The following is a 14,695-nucleotide window of genomic DNA, read 5'->3' on the forward strand; positions in this document are numbered from 1 at the left end:
CTGCATCGCGCTGCCGTGGGGCTTTGCACAGCCATCGGTGGCAGGGCACACGGGCTCTGAGCTTTAATTGCGATTGTTGACAGGGAAATTATGGCCACACCGGCAAAATTAGAATATAATTGCATTAGGGAAATGTTTAATCTCTTCCTTGTCATCCCGAAGAGCGGAAGGCGGAGGGGGAGTGGGCGAGGGGCGGCGCTTCACAGCAAGGGGAGAGCGGCCACGCTGGGGGGGACAGGGGGGTGACAGCACCCCAAGGGGGGCCACCAGGCAGGGACAAAACACGGGAGGAAAGGCAAGGGGCGCTGCATGAGGCTGCTCCGCTGTTCCTTTAGCACGGGGAGCATGAAGCATGAGCCAGGGGCTGACACCTCTGCACCCCAGTCCCCCAGGGCTCAGCCCCGCTCCCAGCAGTGGTTTTATGTCACCACCAGCCCCTCGGTGCCCTGCATCCCACCTGGCTTCGCCCCTGGGAAGGCTCCTGGCCGGGGCACAGCAGTGCCGAGGCTGCAGGGAACCCGAGCCAGCCATAGCAGGGTGACTGGGGCTCGATGAGACGGGAGGGGATGGGGCTGAAGGCAGAGGGGTGAGGATGCTTCCAGCATTGTGTCTGGTCTCCAGGCACGGGAGGCATTTGGGGTGTCACAGGTGCTACAGAGAGGGGACGTTTCTGCTGCCACGTGCACCCTGGGGGGTGACATCCCCCATGGGGTCCTGAGTCCTCCCTCCCCATCCCTTGCTCTCTTTGCCCCCCGACGGGCACCGCTCCGCTGCTCAGCACCCGAGCAAGCAGCGGGTACAACCCCAGCGAGGGCATCCAGAGGTTGGGGGGGAGAACCCCAAATCCTCCACGGAATTGGGGCATCTCCCCCCCAGCCCCGTTCGGCGTCCGCTCTGGGAGTGCAGCGATCCAGCGCCACCTCTAACCCTCGGTCGGACGGCAACCGAATAATGATAAAGCAGCAACTTTATTCGACTCGAGAACCCCCTGCCCACCCAACACCAGCCCCACGCCAACCCCTGCCCCTGCCCTGCAAACCCAGCGCAGGGCGCGGGGCTGCACGGGCGGGACCCGAGGGGGCGACGTTTGGGCCCCGGCGCGGCTCTCCCGGGAGTTTTGGGGGAAGCAACGTGGGAAACGATCGCCCCTCGCTGCAGCAAGCGGCGGCCGCTCCGCGCTGCCCCCCCCCCCCGCGCCCGCGGGCCGCCCCCGCCCCCGCCCCCGTCCGGGCTCTTTTCTGCCCGCCCGCCCCGTCGGGGGCCCCGCGGCCGCCGGGGGAGCTGCGGACGGCGACGCGAAACAACGCCCGCCCCCTGCCCGCGCAGCGCCCCGCCTCCCCGCTTGGTGGGCGGGCCCCGCGGCAGGGCGCGTTCCGATTGGCCACGCCTCCCGCCACTCGCGCTGCGCCCCCTTTCCATTGGGCAGCGCCGCGCGGCCTTATCAGTCCATCTCCCGGCGGTGCGCGCCGTCACTCAATCCGCCTCTATATCCCTCCGCCACAAAACATAGTCCCCCTCTCCTCACGGCGGCCCTCCCCTCCCCCACCGCTCCCCGCCGCTCTCCCCCCTTCCCCCCCTTTTTCCCCCCACCGCGCCTTCAGCTCGGCGCTCTCCGCGCTGCGGCGGGGGAGACGCGAGGGGAGGCGGCGGAGGGATACAGCGAGGGGAGGTGCCTGACGAAGAGTGGGCGTGGCTTAACGGAGGCGGGGTGGGGGGGGAGGCGGCGGCGCTGGGGCCCGGCCAAACCCCGGGGGCGGGGGCGCGGGGCGCACGCGCCGCCCGGGCCGGAGCCAGGCGCTGCCGCTTCGCTGCGCCGTGCCCGCCGGCGGCGCCAGAACAATAGGGGCCGGGGCCGGGGCCGCCCGCCGGCACAGGGCGCCGCGGCCGCTTCCGAGGCCGGGCCGGGGCCGCCGCCACCGCCTGGGTGCCCGCGGGAGCTTCATGCGCTGCCCTCCTCCTCCTCCCCCCCCCTCCCCGCCCGCCGCCCCTCCGCGCACGCACCGGGGGCGCGGTTGTGCCCCGGAACAGGTAAAAAAAAAAATAAAAGAAAAAAAAAACAGAGAAAAAAAAAAAAAACTAACGAGGTGGGGGTAACGGGGACGTTATGGGGGGGGGGGCAGCCGTCGAGCAGCCGCGGTCGGGGCGGGACCCCCGTGGGGGGGGGCTCGGGGGGGTCCGTGCCCGGCGCCCCCCGGCCCGGCTCTTTTGTCCCCGGCGCTCCGCGAAGTTTGCTGGGGGGGTGGGGAGGGAGCGGGGGGGCTGCAGGCACCGGGACCCCCCCTCCTCCTTCCCCTTTCCCCGCTGCGGAGGGGGCCCGGCTCTTTATGGGGGGGGGGGCCCTGTTCCCTCGCCCCGCTCCCGGTGGCTGCGAAGTTGGGGCCGGGCCCCCCCGGGGGGTTGGGGTGGGGGTGGGGGTCGCTGTTTCCCCCCCCATGGCTGTAAAAGTTTCGGGGGGGGGGGCACAGGGAGGGGGCGGCCCGCTCTGAGCCCCCCCCTTAGCGTGAGGCCGGGGGGGGGCTAAAAGGATTGGGGGGGGGGGGCAGCTCGGCCTCCACCCCGCCCCGGGGGGGGCTGCACGGTTTGGGGGGGGGGCACGAAGGGGCCCGGGTGGCGGTGGGGCCGCTCGGGCTCATCCCGGGGCGATGCGAGGGGGTTTGGGGGGCTTGGGGGGGGCAGAGGCTGCTTCAAACCCCCCCACACCCCCCTCCGGGCCACGCCGAGCGGCGGCTGCAGGGGCCCGGCCCGGCCGGGAGGGGGGCACGGAGCCGGCCGGGCCTTGGCAGCCTTTGTCCCGCCCGGGGGGGGCCCGGGGGGAGCGGGGAAGCGGCCTCGGACCCCCCCCCCCGGGGACCCCCCCCCCGTCCCGCGGGGTCAGCCCGGCCCCGGCCTTTGTGTGGATGGAGGACGGGGCCCGGCAGCCCTTTTAACTTTTAAGTTAAAAACAGAGTTTTGTTTTGCTTTTTTTCTTTTTTTTTTTTTTTTTTTTTTTTTTTTATAAAAAGAGGTGAAAATATTAGTGTTTTTTTTTTTTTTTTTCAAAAAGGCCCTGGCTGAACCCTGCTCTGCGAGTTGTTAAAGTTGTCCGGAGGCGAGCATTGCCTCAGGGGGCTTCGTGTGTTGGAAATGGGGGGGTCCCAAGGTGCTGCCCCCCCCCCCCAGCACCCAAGGGACCCCCAGAAAGGGGCTCCCTGCCCCTACCCCCCCCACCCCCCACCCCAGTCACGGCCGGGAGCGGGGCTGTGGGTGGGTGAAGGCGCTTTAAAAATAATGTCCAGATGCACTGGTGCCACTTAAACTCTTTTTTTAAAACAAAAAATAAAAAATCCCCGGGCTGTTTTTACGTGCTGGGCGGATTTCGGTATATTTTGTATTTTTAAACTTTATTGAAATGTGGTGGCTGAGCCGGCACAGCTTACAAACAGTTCGGATCACATGCAGTTGTCTTCTTTTTTTTAACCTTATGATTAATGAGTTAAATTTATTGGCCAGCTGCCCTTTATAACCATGAATGAGTTCCTAAAAAAAAAAAAAAAAAAAAAGAGAGGAAAAAAAGGAATCTTTTATCTCCTCCCAGGCCTCTCTTCCTCCCTCCCAAAGAAATGTTTTTCTATCATAGTGAGTTGGCCAAAAAGATCAATCTCCCTTTTAAAAAACAAAACAAAAAAAATCCGTAAAATTAGGAAGAATAATATTTACCTATCTTGCCAGGTTGCCTGAAGAGCTTTATTTTTGCAGCCCCCTCCAAAAACAAGGCGTTTTTTTAATTTTCTTCAGGCCCTTTTGGGAGGGGGGGGGGGGGGCAGTTCTCACCACTCCTCTCGCCGGCGCTGGGCATCCCCACGCTCAGCCCTGGAGCAGCAGCTGCAGGTGCTCAGCAACCTCAAGGAAAGAGGCACAAGATCAGACTTTTTTTTTTTTTTTTCTTCTCTCGTTTTTTAAACAAAACTAGGCAAGGACAAGAGCGAGCCTCCTGCAGGGAGCGAGCGTGGGGGAAGGCGAAGGGGCGAGCCGAGCCAGACAAGCGCCCGAGTGATAACTTGCCTGAACCCTTTGATAAATGAGTTGACTTTTTTTTTTTTTTTTTTTTTTTCCCCCCTTCATTCGCCGCACGCCAGGAACAGAATTGGCCCGAACTAGTGGAATTGGCAGCAAAAAACTAACATCCAAGTGTGTCTGGTCAATAGCCCGCTTGTTCCTGCCCCTGGGTGCGATGTGAGGGCTCTGCCTGTGCTCCCAGCCCGGCGGGGCACGGCACTCGGCTGGGTTTTCTTTTTCTCCTTCCCCCTTTCTCTCTCCTCTTGCTGTGTCTTTTTTAAATATTCATCAATGGGGTGGGTAGTTTGCTCTAGTCATTAAAATATCTCCTTCCCCTCCCCCTTGCTTTCTCTAGGACTGCCACTGTTGAGTCTGTGGGAGTATGAATCAGCAGCAGCAGAGAATGGCTGCAGTTGGGACAGACAAAGAGCTCAGTGACCTGCTGGACTTCAGTATGGTGAGCGAGGGCCCGGGGCTTCGGAGCTTCAACGGGGGAGGAAATGGGAGCCTGGAAATTGGCCGTGATGGGTTTCAGATGTGCCGTGTTTGTGTGCATGCACATGTGCTGCAACTTGTTTATTTTCAAGTTAAAGCAAAGCTGCTGCCCCTCCTCCCCCCCCCCCTTCCCCTCGATGTATATTGTTTCCTCGCAGGGAGTACAGAGAGGTGGGGGGGTTGGTGGGTTTCGGTGTTGTTTTTTTCTTGTTTTTTTTTTTTTTTTTGATGGGAAATTCTGGGGAAACATAATGTACTTGTGTGTAGCCTGTTTAAATGCTGGTGGTGAAAGAGCCAGGTAACTGTTTTTGAAGCCATGGATACAAAGCTAATGCAAAGATGTAACTTCAGTAGCTGATTAATCAGGCTTCTTTCCTCTCCCCAGATCCAGACTATTAAACTTTTGCTCCCACAGGTTATTCTATCTCAGTTTGAAATTTGTCCAAGCTCTCCAGCACATTATTTTTGCAGGAGTTAGGCACTCGTGTTCCCCGCGCTCTGCTCTACTGGAAACCTTTTAGCTGCCTTTAGGGGCTGTTCGTTTTCAAAGAAACAGAACCTAAGAGTTCCCCCCGAAGGATGTGCGCGGCTCAGAGGGAAGAGAAGTCCCTGGTAGCCGCAGCAGGGCGCGGGTTAGTCCCCAGCACAGCTGCCTGTGCTGCCGTCTGCAGTCAGTGACGTGCCACACCGAGCACGTCGAGCCTCTGCCACACCGGGGCTGGCAGGTGACTTGCGGAGGGGAGAGCTCGTGTTCAAAAAGAAAATAACTTTGTTTGGTTCCTCTGTCGTTTGCTGCACCCTCACGGGGCTTGGAGCACACATCTTGCTTTTAAGATAAGCAAACGTACTGCGAAGATAGAGAAAACAGCTCCTCGAGGAGGAATAACCATGGGTGCCGTGGCTTTGGCTGCGGGCTGGCCCCTGGGTTGATTTTCTTGCCCCGTAGGGAGGAGGGGAGAAGAGTAAAAGGGGAAAAAGGTGGCAAAACCAGGGGTGCCTGCTGCCCTTGTAGCTGTTATGCCTATGGAAAGTGCTGAAGCCTGGTAGCTTTGCACCCAAGCACTGAGGTTTAGCATTGAGAAATAAACCTTTTTGTACAGCTGGGGCTGTACCTGTCCCTGCTGGGCTCCGTGCTGGGGAGTTTTGGTGGTGGTGCCTCTGTCCCACGTAAGATCAAGTCTCCTGCAGAAGGACGAGTCCAGTTCTCCTAGTGCTGGGCTTCTGTTGGGAGGCTGGCTCTGTTAAATGAACAGCAGGATGTTTTACCGTTGGTTGTGGGACTGGGTTAAAGCATACCTTTAAAAACAGGACTACCTCCAGGTTCGCTGGGGAGCGGTGTGCAGTTATTCTGCTCTCATCCTCGAGGTCCTGCTGTTCAGCAGGCGTCCCAGGGCTCGCCAGCTCGTCCACCAGGCAGTGCCAGGTTTTGGGCTGAGCCTCGGTCAGTAGCCCATAGCCTGCTCGCAGGTTGGGGCTGTGCCAGCTCCTGCTTTGCTTGGTCTCTGAGGAAAAAAAAAACACAAATCCCACTCCCCGTTCAGAGCCTTAAAAAACCCAAGCCCTTATTTTCAAAACTGACAACCCATCCTCACTCAGTTGCATGCTGAGAGCTGTATTCCCTGGAGGGGTCCTGACCTGTTCCCTCTGTATATGAATATTTCTGTCCTTGGAGATTAATCTGCGGCCAAGGGTTGGATTTGGGTTCAATTCCAGGGATATGGTTTAGTGGAGGGCTGTTAGCGTTAGGTTGGAGGTTGGACTCGATGACCTTGAGGTCTCTTCCAACCTAGAAATTCTGTGATTCTGTGTGATTCTGTGGAATGACCAGAATTTGTTCTGCGCTCGTCTGAGGCTTATGCATTCAGCAGCGGCACCGGGGGCGGCTGCTTGCAGGATCAGGGCCTGCAAATGTCATTTGCCAGCGAGTGATTCGAAGACATTCCCTCCAGGATAAGTTGGCCGATGGGCTCCGATGCAGGCTGGATGTGAGCCAGGTCTGTTTCACAAGCCCTCGTCTCTCCGCACATGCACACCCTTCTCCTGAGTTTGCATAAAGGGATATTAGCATCTCTCCTGGACGATGGGAAGTGGAAATGGAAAGGTTCCTCGCTGGGAGCTGGGCACCCTGGCGTTGCAGGCTTGTGCAAAATGTGGGGGTGTCAGGGAGACTGCGCTGTGGGTTTCTGTACTTGTGTCGTTGGGATGCAGGATTTTTGGCCACAAATCTCATTCTCAAGCCTATTTATATGTTTTTTTGGAATAAGCAGGAGTGGAGCCCAATAATCCTCTCTAGAAGAGAGTGGAAGGAGGGAAGATTCAGAGAGGCTGGAGGCATTTGTTTCAGATCAGCCTTTCAGTTCCTTTTTCCTAGGGAATGTTCAGCCCCTGTAGCCCGTGGTCCAGCTTTGTGCTGTCTTTTGGGTGGATTTTAATGTCTGGCCCTGGTGGGTTTGCAGAGTCGATAAAAGGGTTGTGCGAGAGGCTGTAAATGGGGCTTAGAGCCCTGGAAAGAAAGACCTTGTGCCTTCTTTAATAAACAAACACGTTGGGTAGCTGCTGAGCTGCGAAGCACTCACCCGAAGCTTTCTGCCAGTGTAATTTGACAATGAGGGTGAAAACCAAAGCAACGTGCTTCTGAGCGAGCTGGAGCCAAAGGTGCAGCCCTGTATTCGGCTTGCTGCTCTGGGGTGTGCGCGGCACAGCGCTTACCTCTACCTCGGAACAAATTGCCTTTTATAATTGCCCCAAAGTGCAGGTAATTTGTAAGCTTTCTTTCACCACCACTCCCTGGCAATAGTCCAGAACAGGCTTGCAAATCTGGAGGAGAGCTTTCGAGAAAGCATCCTGCCTATTGCTTCGCGTTGCCGGCTTCCACCTTTTTAGCAGCCCTTGGTTTTGGTGCGTGACTTTGTGCCAGGCTGGGGCTGGCGGGCACGTGCGGTGCGAGCTGTGCCCGGGTGTTGCCCAGGGAGATGCTCACTGCAGCCATCCCGGACCACATCTGTGCCCTGCTGCTGGTGCCTGCGTGTCCTGGGAAGGCACAGGCATGTCCCGGGGTGGGTGCCCAGGCACAGGGCTCTGCCTTGCCCACGGACGGGGCTGGGGGCTCATCCGTGCCGCGGTGCGCGCCTGCCAAGCTGGAGAGAGGCAGGCGGCTGCGTGCCAGCCTGGGTCTCTGGCAGAAGTGAAATACTGTTAACAGCCATGATTATTAGCAGAGTATTAACCATATGCTGCGGGGATGCCGCTTGTCAGGGCGGGCTTCTAACTCGGTGAGAAGTTGCAGGGTGGGCAGAGGCTTGAGCAGTCGCCTAGGGCTGCTCCCTCGGCAAGCGACAGCTCTCGCTGCCTGCTGGCCCTCGCCATCCAGCTGCTGGAATAAGAGTGGAAACCGAACTGTTTGCAGCCAGCAGGGCTTGAGCAGCTCCTTCTGCCCCTGCTCCTGTCGCTCCCGAGGTGCTGGATGCTGCTGAAGCGGCACCGAGTGCCCTGCTCTGGCCAAGGCGCAGTGCCTGCGTTTCCATGATAAAACTCTCGCTTTTGTTTCGAGGGAAGCGGTCGTGAAGTTTGCTTTATGCCGCGGTGGACGTTTGGGGCTGTAGTCAGGAAGGCCTGCCTTAAATGAACACGTATGAAATATCCTGCTGGCAACGTTTATTGAGTCGAATTCCCTCTTCTCCCCGAATTAACAGCTGGATGCTTTCCACTCTGCAAAATAGATTTCAGGTTTTGAGTTCAGGCCTGAGGTTGGCTCAGCCTGGAGTTCATAAGGTGGAGGAGCGGGGGAAGTGAAAACAGCTCTTTAATTTGAAAACACTGATGCACTGGTGGAAGTGCCCAATAAATGAAATGCTGCTTGATATTGTTACTTGTGTCTGGCAAATTCCCTCTCTTGCTTACAACTTTGCTGCCGGGAGCGTGGGGTCTCTCAGCTGTAATTCCCCGGCAGCAAGCGCGGGTGTTGGGAGCTCCCCGTGCTCTGGGTTTGCATCTTTTAATCTGGGAGAAGTGGAGGGGGGAATAAATCCTTCGGTGGGGGGGAGTTAGAGCTGTGAGGATACACGGGCATTGTTGTCAGCTGTCAGGGAGGCCGGAGACATGACTTGAGAAACTATATACAGAGCCTTAAGATGGGGGATTTTACATAACCACTTACATCTACGTTATTCAAATCCAACAAAGGACGAGTAATGACCCAATTACAGCTCCTCCGAGGCTGCGCCTGGGTCCCTCTGGTGTGTGCCAGCCCCGGTCATCCTCCCCCCCCCCCCTCGAAGTTTATTTTTAAAGCTGCGTTTCGAAGCAGAAAGGAAATTCGCAGTGGGTGGGTGAACTTTGGCTGTGAGTGACACACGCCAGCGAGCGCCTCGCGAATGACTTGCACCCAGCTCCTCGATGCGGCCGCGCACCAGCCTGCACCATGGTGGAAAAACAACTTGGCAGCAAAAAAAAAAAAAAAAAAAAGTAAAAAAGAAAAAAAAAAATAAAACCACCAAAAAACTGAAACGTTTCCTGGAGCCGGCGAGCGATAAAGGTGCTCGGAGCCTGCCTCGAGGCGCGGGGTGACCCGGGGCACCCCGCTTGGTCGCAGATCCCTGCGGGAGGGAGCGCAGGAAGGGTTGCATCAGTCTGAAACCTCGCGGCGGTGGCGCGGTGGCGAGGGCATCCCCGCGGGGGCGTGCTGGGGATTGCCGCACGCGGGGGGGACACCTCAGTGCAGGAGTAGAAGGTGCACAGTGGAACAGGGCTGCTCATTTTCTCCGCTGGTGCTTGCCGCTCCAACCGCGGGGTTTTCGGCATCGGCGCGTAGGAAGCAGAAAACCTCGCGGAAAGGAGGCAGGGGAGCTCTCGGGGTTTTGTTTTGCTGCTCAGGATGGGGGTGCCCCCTGCTCATGTGGGCAGAACTGCCTCTCACTGCCTGGAAAAGGGGTCTCGGACCCCTTGGTTGTCTTCCCTACCTCAATGGGAGGGCGTGTGAGTGGGGCCGGGCCGGGTCAGCTGTGCAAATTCCATTTTTAGTCATTTCAGGGATCTTTGCAGAAAACAGCGCTGACAAAAACAAACCAGAGCACTGAAAGGAAGGTAGGCTGCGAGCATTCGGTGTCGTCAGGGTTTGTTTTTGTTTTCTAGCCCGACTTCCTGAGGAAACAAGGCCTGTTCGATGGTGGGGCCACCGGCCCCCTGGGTGTGGGGCTGAGCCTCTGGGGGTGCAGGGGGGGCCCCAGCAGCACCCAGCAGGGGCTGAGCCCCCAGGGAGCGGGGTGCTGGCAGCAGGGTGACACCGCGGGGAGGAACGTGCCTGCGGGCTTGCTGCTGGTTGTCCACACGTGCACTTAAACGCTGCTTACACCTTTATTTAAATGCGTGTGCTTCTGTACTGCTCAAGTGTGCACCTTCATAAATATATATGATCCCAAATTTGAGTTCTTTTTTGAATGGCAGTTGGTTTCTTAACTGCTCTCTTTGCATCTCTACCACATTTAACTGTTTTTTTTGTTTTTTTTTTTCCTACCCAGCATTTGTAAAAACAAAGCTGGGCAGACGGTTCTGTACAAAGGAATGTTTCTGACCACAGCCAGACATCAGCTATGTCAGGGCACGAAACGCTGCGTTTCTGTAGGCTCTTGTGCCATTACATTGTTTAATCTTCAAAGCATTAAACTTTTGAGTTACTCAGACATTGCAAAGCTAAAAATAATAAAAATTCAAATGACTTGGTGGTGAAAGTATCTTGAGTAGTAAAAGGATATTAAAATGTTAATTCATGAAGCGTTTTCCCACCAGTTGTTGGCTGGAGCTCCATTTGTGTGGAGAAGAATTAGTTTTCTGCTGCACGCAGGTGCATATAGATTTTTAAATAACAGCTTCTGAAGCCCTCCCACCTTACATTAAATATATTGACCCGGGTTCGCTGATGAGGTACGCAGTGTTTTTGGGGAAGCTCCCTGGCAGAAGATGACCTGTGATACTGTGGCCACAGCAGCATAGCAAGCGAGCAGCCAACGTTACTGACTTTGCAAAATATGCAAATGTTGCTCAGTGTGAGTTAAATACCTTTGAACTTGGCACGGCTTCTGCCAGCCCATGGGCTGCGTTCGCTCGTGGTGCTTCTGGAGACCCCGGGGACCAGGGTTGGGAGCTGGCATGGGGCTGCTGGGTGGCTTTGGGCACGGGGTGAGACCTGGACCATGCTACGGGTCGAGGGACGAAGTGAGCTCTGTCGGGTGCTGTCGCTGGCCTGGGAGCTTTTTATGAATGAAGTCGGGCATTCAGCATGGCTCTGGGGGCACCCTCCTGGCTGGGCCGTGCTGAATAAGCTGGGGCAGAAACTGTCGGTTTTGACCGCAGCAGCGATGCGTCTTGGATGGCTTTCAACTGCACCTAAGGATCCAGACACGCTGTGTACACAGGAGAAGTTTATGCACGTAGGAATGCGTGTGTATATTAGCGCACAGCTGCGCTGCTCTCCTGTCCCTCCTGCAGCTGATCTATGTAGCAGGGACGCAGGGAGAGGAAAGTTTTTTGCATCAGTAAAGTGCTTCTCTTCCCCCTTCCTCCCCCTGCCTGCCCAACATGACCCCCCTTTGCAGCAGCACAGCAAAACTAACATACTGAAATCTCTTTTCTCTTCCCTTCCCTCTCATCTCCTTGTTTTTCTAGATGTTTCCCCTGCCAGTGGCTAATGGAAAAAACAGACCCACGACCCTAGCAAGCACTCAGTTTGGAGGATCAGGTATTGTCATCTTAATTTTTTTTTCTTTAACAACATAGTCTCTTACAATAAATGTGTGTTTGCTACCAGAGACCCAACCGGAGTGGTTTCGGTAGTTTTGTGTGTTGTGTGTTTTTCCGGTGGTTGTCTGCTGCTGGTTTGTCGGATGCTCTCCTTGTTGCTCTGCGTGTCTCTGGGCAGGCAGAGCTGCTCGTGCTGGTCTGTCTCTGGTTGGGAGGCTGCTGCCGGAGCTGGGGGTGGTGTACTGTACCCTGGAAGACTTTTTCTGCACATCACTGAGGAGACACTTCCTTGGTGGTGAATTCCTGGGGCTCGGCTGCCTGAAGGAAGACTCCGGTGCAATTTGGGTGTCTGCTCTATTCAGCCCCCCAGCAGCTCCCTGCCGCGGGTGGGATCACTCTGTTCCCAAAAGTGCCTTCACAAAGCCCTCCTGGCAGCAGGGAGAAGGGCAGCGAGGGCGGCTGGAGCCGTGCACGAGGTTTGGGGCTGCTGGGGGGCAGAGCAGAGCCGTGCGGCTACATCCCCGCTGGCGAGGGTACAAGGATGCCTGCATCAAAGGGGTTTGGGAGCAGGGTGTCTGCGGGAGGAGCAGCAGGCTCTGAAGGGCACGGAGCTTTTAGATGTCTGGTTTTGGAAGCACGGTGTGGATTCATCTGAGGCTGAAGCAGAGAATTCCCAGGCCAGGCGGACGGCGCGGTGCCGTGCCAGGCTTTTGATGCCCGGGGAAGGTGTGCTCTGTGCAGGGCTCACTGCAGCCCCTGGCATGCAGGAAGTTCGCTTAATTTGCCCTTCTTGCCGAAACATGCTGCTGCTTTGGGGATGGTTAAAACTTGACCTTCCTGCGCCGGCTCGAGTCGAGCTGTCTGGGGAAAGGGCAGTGCCCGTGGCCAGCCACAGGGAGCAGGGTGGGATTTCTGCATGGTGGCGGAAAAGGGGAGCTCCTGTGGAAGCAACGTGCAGTGCTCTGCTCCTGCTCTTTGGGGCCAGGGGAATGTGGAACTGTTTAGCTGCTTGTCAAGATGTTTTTGAGCAAACATTTTTACAGGGAGGTAAGCCGTTGAGTGGGTGCTGGAGAAAAGGGAGGAAATTCAAGGGCAGAAACTCTCGGGTTAACCCAGATGGAAGCTGATCTCCCCAGCGAGTGTTCCTGTGTATGAATGTGCAGGCGACTTCTGCTGTTAAAATAATCCACCAAAGACATGCTACACGCTAGTGAGAGAATAGCTCTGGAGCAAGCTCCCATTAATTCGTTTCCTGCTCAGAGGCTGGCTTGGCTGCCTGGCTTGCAGAGCCGGCCAGCGAGCTGAGGCTTCAAGCAAGGCTGTGCTGGTGCAGCCGGCGTGGTGACCGGACCCCCTCTGCCTAGCTGGGCTGCAGCCAAAACGATGCAGAACCTTTTTCTTTCTTTTTATTTCTTCCCCTCTCTCTTCGTTCGGGTGAGTGAAAGGTAATGTTGACACCACCCTTCCTCTGGGCTGGTGCTTTCTGAGCCTGGCTGTGAGTAGTTCATAAAAACAGAGGACTGATATTATACAACAGCAGTTGCACAATCACTGCTGTCCTGGTTTTGGGGCTCTGGGGCAGCTCTTTTGTCCTGCAGACAGGCAGCCTGTGTTTGAAATGCAGCTTGAGGCTTGGTTTAGGGGAAACCTTTTGCTGCACCAGCAGCATTCGCTCCTCAGCCTGTTGTGCTTAGCCTCACCTTTGGAGAGTGAGGGGGACACATTTCAATTCCTCTTCACATTTGTGACTTCTGGGTGTTTGAAGAGGGATTTTTGGTGGGTGAATAACTGCAATAAGATTCCAATAAGGTGTGCAGTGTACAGGGGTGCAGTGCAGCTGCTAGAAGGATCCGGGCTGTCTACAGAAGGTCCTAGATCGTGGTTTTTGTAGTCTGTGGATGGTGGTTAAGCTTAATTTACTAATTGACAGCAAGGTGCCATCAGAGGCTAGTTCATCCTCAAAGGCACAGCCAGGCAGCTAGCTCAGAACTCGACGGTGACTTGTCACCAGCACTGCTTGGTCGGAGGTGAGGAGCAGATGGCCCTTGGATTTGGGGACCTGGACTTGCTGAGGGAGCAGAGCGCCTTGCAGCCTTCGGTAATCTGGACCCGGAGATTAGCTCCTTACGTCTGCTCGCCGCACAGCAAGGCCTGGGTTTCATCTTCAGCGTGCCTCGTGTTTTTCAAACGCTTGTGTTCAGCTGGGTCCCATGCCCCTGCTGAAAACAGTGCTGTGTTTCCCCTCCACTGCCATCCCTCTCCTTGGAAGGAGGAACCGAGCGCCAATTCGCTGAAGTCTTGGCTCAGCAGCGCGCCCTACAACATCAATACCTCGTTATTGCAGTAACCCCGAGATAATAAACTGATGCCTTCTGCGCCAGGAGCATTTATGTTTTGTGCTTCTGCCCACCCTTGGAAATGTGAATTTGTGGCCTCCCACTCTTCATCTCCCTCCTCCTCAGGGAGATCCTGGGGCAAGGTGGAGCTCTTCTTTTTTCCCCTCCGGAGGAGCCTTCAGCTCGAGGCTCTCTGCTGCCCAGGGGAAGCTGGAAGTGGAAGGAGCCGGGCAGGGACCCTGCTGACTCCCAGCCAAAACGCCCCATTTGCCAGGATAAGGCTCTCGCTTCCAAAATCGGGCTGGTAAATAAGGTAGTGTGGTAATTTGAAACACTGCTACAAGAAAACTGCGGTGATAAAGCTGCCCCAAATTGAAATCCTCTTCAAATCCCAATTAATGACTGCTTTGGCTGCCCCTGGCTGGGCTGCTGGTGCGTGCGTGGGTGGCCTCCTCGCGAGGGGGGACCCGGTTTGCTCTCTGAAGCCAGGAAAATTCAAAGTGTTAATGCAAGCCCTCCAGCTTTGAGATCTCTTTGCTTTTATATTTGTCTCCTGGTTTTATTTTAAGCTCTGCCACTGTTTCCCTCATTTCTGTCCTTAAATGCACCAGGGAGGAACTGGTTTAGCTATCCCGCCGCCCGGACAATTCAGCACCTCCGCTTTGCGTTTTTTTGGCAAGGCGAAACCCAACAATTGCCACTAGGACGGAGCTTACGTCATGCAGGCCGTGTCTGCAGCATTTATAGCACATATAGGTCACCGCGGGGAAGTTGGTCTTCCTGGGGCTTGGAGCTGCGACCAGCGCTTCCAGCGTGAGCCCCGCTGTTTGCTGCCGGGGCGCTCGGCACATGCCTATTGTCCTGCTCCTACAGGGCTGTGGTTTCGTCATCCCCGTGCCAAACTGTTTGTTATTTGCAGTAGCAAAACATTTCAAGCCATGTCCTCTGTCCCCCCCTCCCCATGTCATAGTTTGTAGATGACTAATCTGATCAGAAACAAGCTCCCTCCCAGCGTGCTTAATTAAACTGCGCCTCTAGCAGGAAACCGCGCGTGCTGGATTTCACATGGAAATGACCATTTTTAATTGACGCTG

General features: G+C 56.3%; 1 protein-coding gene across 10 annotated transcripts in view; it reads left to right on the forward strand.

Annotated features, from left to right (window-relative positions):
- The first annotated feature begins 1,758 nt into the window (after nt 1-1,758).
- TCF3 (transcription factor 3) overlaps nt 1,759-14,695 on the forward strand; it is a 67,199-nt gene continuing 54,262 nt past the window's right edge. For 9 of the 10 annotated variants that reach the window (XM_082779967.1, XM_082779973.1, XM_082779974.1 and 6 more), the window contains exons 1-3: nt 1,759-2,028; nt 4,391-4,492; nt 11,191-11,263. In XM_082779967.1, the coding sequence (XP_082636093.1) occupies nt 4,418-4,492; nt 11,191-11,263 (148 nt within the window). In that variant the 5' untranslated portion in view covers nt 1,759-2,028; nt 4,391-4,417. Of the gene's footprint in view, nt 2,029-4,390; nt 4,493-11,190; nt 11,264-14,695 lie in introns of those variants that run through there. The other variant, XM_082779970.1, reaches the window with a different exon arrangement.

The sequence above is a fragment of the Aythya marila genome, assembly GCF_965140915.1.
Source record: "Aythya marila genome assembly, chromosome: 27".
Classification (NCBI taxonomy): domain Eukaryota; kingdom Metazoa; phylum Chordata; class Aves; order Anseriformes; family Anatidae; genus Aythya; species Aythya marila.